Source organism: Callithrix jacchus, chromosome 12, assembly GCF_049354715.1.
Source record: "Callithrix jacchus isolate 240 chromosome 12, calJac240_pri, whole genome shotgun sequence".
Taxonomy (NCBI): domain Eukaryota; kingdom Metazoa; phylum Chordata; class Mammalia; order Primates; family Cebidae; genus Callithrix; species Callithrix jacchus.
The window spans coordinates 126,587,624-126,595,145 of NC_133513.1; the positions used below are offsets into that span (position 1 = coordinate 126,587,624).

At 57.6% G+C, this 7,522-nt stretch overlaps 1 protein-coding gene across 1 annotated transcript; it reads left to right on the forward strand.

The window, feature by feature from the left end:
• Positions 1 to 398: 398 nt before the first annotated feature.
• Positions 399 to 7,233, forward strand: LOC144578813 (uncharacterized). The gene is made up of 3 exons (XM_078346866.1): positions 399 to 431; positions 2,782 to 3,675; positions 7,039 to 7,233. The coding sequence occupies exons 1-3, from the start codon at positions 399 to 401 to the stop codon at positions 7,081 to 7,083; spliced, it is 972 nt and encodes a 323-aa protein (XP_078202992.1). The 3' UTR covers positions 7,084 to 7,233.
• Positions 7,234 to 7,522: the final 289 nt, after the last annotated feature.

Sequence of the window (7,522 nt, forward strand, 5' to 3'; positions counted from 1 at the left end):
GGGCTGCAGTGCCTGCTCAGTCTCCTTGGGTCCTCAGTGCCCTGGGCGGATGCTGGGACTGATCCTCTGCAGCCCCAGGTAGGCTGGCCTGGGTCGGGTCTTTGCGCATCCCTCTGGGAGCCCTGAGAAGGCAGGTGAACTCAGCTCCAGGCTCCTTACCCAGGGACAGTGGCCAGCACTGCTTGGTGACCACCCAGGGCAAAGGTGGGACTGCCCAGGATGCACAGCCCCTCTGCCCTGGGGTCCCACCGCCCACCACCCCTGCTTGGGCAGCCTCTGGGATCTGTTAGAGAGTGGAGTTCAGCAGAGGGAGACAAAGATCCCCAGGGCTGTATGGTGTGGGGGCCACCCTGCCAGGGCACTCGGCCTCTGGACACCGCCATCAACCCTCGCCGGCCATGTGGCTCTGCTTTCCTGATGAGGCCCCCATGGTGGGAGGTCAGCAGTGCACACAGTTCAGCCACTTCCACAGCTCTCATTTCAGGGTCTCACTCTGTGGCCCGGGCTGGAGCACAGCGGTGTAAGCTCCACTCACTGCAGCCTCGACCTCCCAGGCTCAAGCGATCCTCCCACCTCAGCCTCCCACGCCAAGCCAATTTTTGTATTTTTTGTAGAGTCGGGATATGGCCATGTTGCCCAGGCTGGGCTCAAAACTCCTGAGCTCAAGCCATCTTCCCACTTTGGCCTCTCAAAGTGCGGGGATTACAGGTGTGAGCCACCATGCCAGGCCTCAGTGGTTCTTTGCGGAAGTTATCTTTTTTAAAAAAACGTATATGTCCTTTCAGAGTCTGTGAGAGGTGCCGATTGATACAACTGTAAACAGATTCCAAAAATACAGACACTTTACGAAAGAAGACATACATGAGGCCAACAAACATATGAGAAAATGCTCATCATCACTGGTCATTAGAGAAACACAAATCAAAACCACATTGAGATACCATCTCACGCCAGTTAGAATGGAGATCATTAAAAAATCTGGAGACAACAGATGCTGGAGAGGATGTGGAGAAAAAGGAACACTTTTACACTGTTGGTGGGAGTGTAAACTAGTTCAACCATTGTGGAAGACAGTGTGGCGATTCCTCAAGGCCTTAGAAATAGTAATTCCATTTGACCCAGCAATCCCATTACTGGGTATATATCCAAAGGACTATAAATCATTCTACTATAAGGACACATGCACACGAATGTTCATTGCAGCACTGTTTACAATAGCAAAGACCTGGAACCAACCCAAATGCCCACTGATGATAGACTGGACTGGGAAAATGTGGCACATATACACCATGGAATATTATGCAGCAATCAGAAATTATGAGTTCGTGTCCTTTGTAGGGACATGGATGAATCTGGAGAACATCATTCTCAGCAAACTGACACAAGAACAGAAAATGAAACACCGCATATTCTCCCTCATAGGCGGGTGAGGAAAAATGAGAACACAGGGACACAGGGAAGGGAGTACTACACACTGGGGTCTATTGGGGGGAATAGGAGAGGGACAGCAAAGGGGGGGAGCTGGGGAGGGATAGCCTGGGGAGAAATGCCAAATGTGGGTGAAGGGGAGGAAGGCAGCAAAACACACTGTGTGTACCTATGCAACTGTCTTGCCTGTTCTGCACATGTACCCCAAAACCTAAAATGCAATAAAAAAAATACAGGGAAAAGCAGCTCCAGCAAGCTCTCAGCAGCCACGTTTCCATTTATTCCTGGTTGTGAAACAAAATATCGATACATAACAATATAGTTCTTATGAAGAATTGTGAACACTGCAGAAAAAAAGTGTTACCAGCAAAAGCAGTCACTCCGTATCACGCTGGTGGTTCTGTCCAGCCGAGCCCGGGAGCAGGGGGCTGAGTCTGGACTCCCCCACACGAGCGCCTCCCCCAGACGTGCTCAGGGTGGCCTCTCCCCTACTTACTCCTTTGTGCTTTCATTGCTAATAACTTCAGTCAGTTGTCTCTGCTCTGCTAATTTACTATTTAAAGTTATTTACAGCTTGATCTAAAAAAGCTTTGTGGCCTGGAGCAGTGGCTCACACCCGTAATCCCAGCACTACGGGAGGCTGAGGCAGGAGGATCGCTTCAACCCAGGAGGTAGAGTTTGCAGTGAGCTGAGATCGTGCCACTGCACTCCAGCCTGGGCAACAGAGTGAGACCCTGTCTCAAAAAAAAAAAAAAAAAAAAAAAAACAGGCAAAGAAAAGAATTAGCAGCGCATGGTGACAGGTGCCCCGGAGTCCAAGGTGTGGCGCGTGGTGGTAGGTGCCCTGGAGGCTGAGGTGGGAGGACGGCTTCAGCTGCAGTGAGCTGTGATCTCACCACCTGTTTCCAGCCTGGGCAACAGAGCCAGATCTGTCTCAAAAATAAAAAACAAAAGCACAAGCTTTAAGAGATTTTTTTTTCTTCCATCACTAGGGCAGCTTTAGGAGATTTTTAAAATTCATTTTTACTTCTTTTCTCCTTCATCTACCCAACATTGTACTGTGTGTAAGGGCTTTTTTTCTGAGTAATTTTAGTGGCTCACGTCACTCAGCAGTTTCTGACCACCCACTTCCATTTTTTCCAACTTTTGTGACCCTCGGGTGCTTTTGCCTTAAAATTCTTGTTATATTTCGCACACGAAAAATAAACACCAGGTGACAAGAGGGGCACACACATCCACCTCCCCGATGAGAAACACACTGACCACACCCCCAGGGTGCCCGGCTCCTGCTGTTTCCCTCCCAAGTCCTGGAATTTAACACGTGCTCCTTCTGGGAGGTCTGGGACTTTTCCAGCCAGCTGCACCCAGGAAAGCTCCTCTCCACCCAGGAAAGCGCCTCTCCACCCAGGAAAGCTCCTCTCCACCCAGGAAAGCTCCTCTCCACCCAGGAAAGCGCCTCTCCACCCAGGAAAGCGCCTCTCCACCCAGGAAAGCTCCTCTCCACCCAGGAAAGCTCCTCTCCACCCAGGAAAGCCCCTCTCCACCCAGGAAAGCTCCTCTCCACCCAGGAAAGCTCCTCTCCACCCAGGAAAGCGCCTCTCCACCCAGGAAAGCTCCTGTCCACCCAGGAAAGCTCCTCTCCACCCAGGAAAGCTCCTCTCCACCCAGGAAAGCGCCTCTCCACCCAGGAAAGCTCCTCTCCACCCAGGAAAGCGCCTCTCCACCCAGGAAAGCGCCTCTCCACCCAGGAAAGCTCCTGTCCACCCAGGAAAGCTCCTCTCCACCCAGGAAAGCTCCTCTCCACCCAGGAAAGCGCCTCTCCACCCAGGAAAGCTCCTCTCCACCCAGGAAAGCGCCTCTCCACCCAGGAAAGCGCCTCTCCACCCAGGAAAGCTCCTGTCCACCCAGGAAAGCTCCTCTCCACCCAGGAAAGCTCCTCTCCACCCAGGAAAGCGCCTCTCCACCCAGGAAAGCTCCTGTCCACCCAGGAAAGCTCCTCTCCACCCAGGAAAGCGCCTCTCCACCCAGGAAAGCGCCTCTCCACCCAGGAAAGTGCCTCTCCACCTCCCCTGCCCCCTCTTGGCCTCTCACTCCTGGTTCCACCCGTCCTCAGCTCTGGGCCTGCGCTCCTCCAACCGCTGTGACAGTTCCTCCCAATTTCTTGGCACTCCCCACTCCTGGCGGAACGTTTTACTCCTTGCTCTCCTTCCTACTGGAGGGCACATGCTTCCTAGATGGCCTCGTGCAGGTAGGTGCTGGAGGGCAGGACATGGAAGTCATGTGGCATCTCGGCTGCCCAAGTTCCCAGTACAGGCGCTCAGAACCCCTGAGCCCAGGGAGCTCCCACAGGGCTCATTGTCCTCTAGGGTCTTTGCCAGCCAAGGGCAAGGCTGGGTGAGGATGGAAAGAAGCAGCCCCTCCCCACCACACACCCAAAGCGGGGAGAGGCCAGGATTCAGCAGCGTCTAGGGGTGGGCACAGCACCGCTACGGGGACCCAGTGCTGAGGCCCTAGTTCCCACTCCGGGGCAGCCTGATGGTCTCTCCCCAGTCAGGGTCCCATGTGGCCTGGTGGTCTCTCTTTAGTCGGGGTCCCATGTGGCTGGTGGTCTCTCCCCAGTCGGAGTCCCAGTGTGGCCTGGTGGTCTCTCTTCAGTCGGGGTACCCTGCATAGGGGTTGCAGCATCTCCCAAGGGCCAGCCCCACCCTGACAACTTCTTCAGCCAGGATGGGGTCCACACTCCTTGAAGAGGGTTCCCGGCTTCAACACCCTCTAGCACCAGCCTCACGCCACCCACGTCCTGGCCTGGGACCCCGCAGAGGCCTCCTGAGGGTCTGTCTTTTGGGGGGTGAGCTGGTTCTGCCTGTGGTGTGGTCTCCTGGCACCTGCCTTTTTGGCTGTGATGTGTCCCTGGCATGGGGCCTGCTTCTGACTCTTTGGAGGGAGCAGGCTCCTCAAGGGTGGCACGCTCTCCTGTTTGGGTGCGCAGGAGTGTGTGGGGGCCCTGGAGCTGAGCTGTGGCCTGTGCTGTCACCACCTGAGGTGGCAGGGCAGGGCCCGGCGCCACCATAGCTCCCAACAGAAGCTGCCTGGGCCTGGGTTGGCTTGGACTTCTTGGCCTGGCAGTTCCCCGGCACTTCCCACCCAGCCCAGCTGCAGGACCACGGAGGTCTGTGCTGTCGGAGCTCCATCTCTGAGGGGTCAGTGGCTCAGGACCCAGCACGACCCAGACTCCAGAGCCAGGACCCACAGTCCCCCTGACATGGGGGAGATGGCGGACCCTGTGGACTGCGCCACCCATGGCCTCTCCCCAGCCCACAGTGGCATGCTCTGAGGGGCTGCTCCCCTTGGAATGGTCCCTTCCTCGAGGCAGCTCTGGCCTGGCTTCAAGACGAGGGCTCTGGGAACAGGTGGCCCTGGGTGGCTGACCACAGCAGACCAGGCCTGTCTTTGGGAAGCTGCCCTCTCAGCTCATGTGCTTCAGGCATGCTGGGTGGAGGGGACTATGCCTCAGCCGCCCTGCAGGACCACATAGCAGCCGTCCGTGGCGGGAGGGGGCATTGCCTTCTGACTCACGGAAGAAGCGGCTGCTCTCAGCTGCCTTCACCCCCAGAGGCGGCTCTGCAATCCTGAGGTTTGTGGCCCTGAGCTTCCAACTGAGATCTGCAGGGGGCTAAGGCCTTGGCCCAGGCGCCAGGGAGGGCAGAACCTCAAGGTGGTGGCCAGGACGCAGGACAGAGTGTGGGGGGCTTGCCCAGCAGGCCCCGGGGCCAAAGCGGCTCTTGGAGATGATGACGAATCACAGTTCCTGAGCAGGCACCTGAATCTGGATGAGTTTTCAGGGGAAGGCAGGAAAGTGGCGTCATTTGAGGCTTGAGATTGACTGCAGCCTGGCAGAGAGGAAGTGGTGGCGGGAAGGGAAGCTGCCGGCATCCCAGCCAGGGCTCTGTGGCCCATGTGTGGCAGCATGAATCACAGCTGCGTTATGAAACCAGGAGGTGACCCACAGGGTGCCCTGGCTCAGCTGTTGCTGCTGTGAGACGCACAGATGGAGTCAGGTGGGTGCCCTGGAGGAGTCTGTGGGGCCCCCTGGCAGGGACAGTGAGTGGCCTGGGCCATGGAGGGCCATGAAGAGCAGGTGTCCTGTGCCCCTCCTGTGTCCTGTGGCACAGGCCCAGCACCAGGGCTGTGCTTCTCACCTCGAGGCCTCATACCCTTTGCGGTTTGTCTCTGAGCAAGGGACGCTGTAGGGATGGCCAGGAGCAGTGTTGGCTCCACACTGGGACCCTGGTCTGGCTGGAGCTGCTGAGCGTCAGCACCCCCCTCGCCACCCAGCTCTGCCCATATGTGGCCGTCACTCCTGGGCTTCACCTGGGAAACGTCATTTGAGGCAGCTCAGCTTTTCCATATCTGGCGGAAGTCACGTTTCTTTCTGCTGGAGACTGGCAGGGTCTGTGCTTCCAGTATGGGAAGCTTTGGGAGGCAGTCGGCCGACCTCTCCTATGGCCACTGTGCCTGAGGCAGGCACTGGGGTGGGAGGGATTCTCACGGATGTGGCCATGTGCCGCCCAGCAGGCCTGGAGTGAGTGTCTCTGTGCAGTCAGCACATCCCTTGAGAGTCCTGCAGGCTGCAGCTGGAGGAGGCAGGTGTGGCAAGGAGCTTCCTGCATGCAGGAGAACTGGAGACCCCTGGTGAAAGAGCCAGTATGCACCTGCAGATCCAGGCACAGCCCCATGAAGCCCATCAAGGCTGATTTACACCACAGAGCTGGGTATGCACTGAGAACCAGGTGTGCACAGAGAGAGCCAGGTGTGCACTGAGATACAGGCGTGGACAGAGAGAGCAAGGTGTGGACAGAGAGCCAGGTGTGGACAGAGAGAGCCAGGTGTGGACAGAGCCAGGCATGGACAGAGAGAGCCAGGTGTGGACAGAAAGCCAGGTGTGGACAGTCAGGTGTGCACTGAGGTCCAGGGGTGCACAGAGAGCCAGGTGTGGACAGAGCCAGGTGTGCACTGAGGTCCAGGGGTGCACAGAGAGCCAGGTGTGGACAGAGCCAGGTGTGCACTGAGGTCCAGGTGTGCACAGAGAGCCAGGTGTGGACAGAGAGAGCCAGGTGTGGACAGAGAGAGCCAGGTGTGGACAGAGAGCCAGGTGTGGACAGCCAGGGTGGACAGAGAGAGCCAGGTGTGCATTCACAGAGCCGGGTGTGCACCCACAAAGCCAGGTGTGGACAGAGATCCAGGTGTGCACCCACAGAGCCAGGTGTGGACAGAGAGAGCCAGGTGTGGACAGAGAGAGCCAGGTGTGGACAGAGAGCCAGGTGTGGACAGCCAGGGTGGACAGAGAGAGCCAGGTGTGCATTCACAGAGCCGGGTGTGCACCCACAAAGCCAGGTGTGGACAGAGATCCAGGTGTGCACCCACAGAGCCAGGTGTGGACTGCATATCTCAGTGCTTATGTGGAGTGTTGGGCTGTTCTGGTGCTGCCCAGGATCCTGGCCCTCTGGCTGTCTTCTGTGCATATGAGGTTGGCAGAAGGTTTTCAGCTCTGGCTGTAGGGCAGCAGTCTTGCCAGCCAGCACCCCCAGGTGATAAGAGCTGGTGCCCACAGGTGCTCAGCAAACATCTGCATTTTGGGGGTGGCTGGAGAGAATGAAGACCATGTCCTCTCTGCTGGGCTCCGCACATGCCCTTTCCCAGTCCTTCAGCCACAGGGAGTCCAGGCAGCAAGAGCGCCAGGTCGCCGGCACCCGACTGCCTCCTGCAGAAGCGCCAGCACCTGCTCCTCATCCTCTAGCCACAGTTGGAGCCCGGGGTCTGTGTGTCCTGGCCGCTGGGTCCCCACTGGTAAGGCAGACACCAGCCATGGAGGGAATGGGGTGGTGGAGGCTGGGGAGATGGCAGGGAGGTATGCGGGCTGGAGGGCTTGAGACACAGCAGCCCACCCTCTGCAGTGCCACGGCCTGCCCCTCAGAACACTCTCATTCTTCGTGCTGAAGGGAGCTGGGGCTTGGCAGCCTGGGTGACAAATGGGTGCTGTCAGCTCAGGGCTCTGCCTCGGAACAGCCACCCAGAGGCCGCGCCTGTGGGGGTGG

Excerpts from the sequence above, each read along its gene's own strand:
- LOC144578813 (XM_078346866.1), top strand. The coding sequence starts at position 399 with ATGTGGCTCTGCTTTCCTGATGAGGCCCCCATG. Across the intron at positions 432-2,781 it reads TTCCTGATGAGGCCCCCATG|CCAGCTGCACCCAGGAAAGC; the intron begins GTGGGAGGTCAG and ends GGACTTTTCCAG. Across the intron at positions 3,676-7,038 it reads TCCTAGATGGCCTCGTGCAG|GTGCTCAGCAAACATCTGCA; the intron begins GTAGGTGCTGGA and ends TGGTGCCCACAG.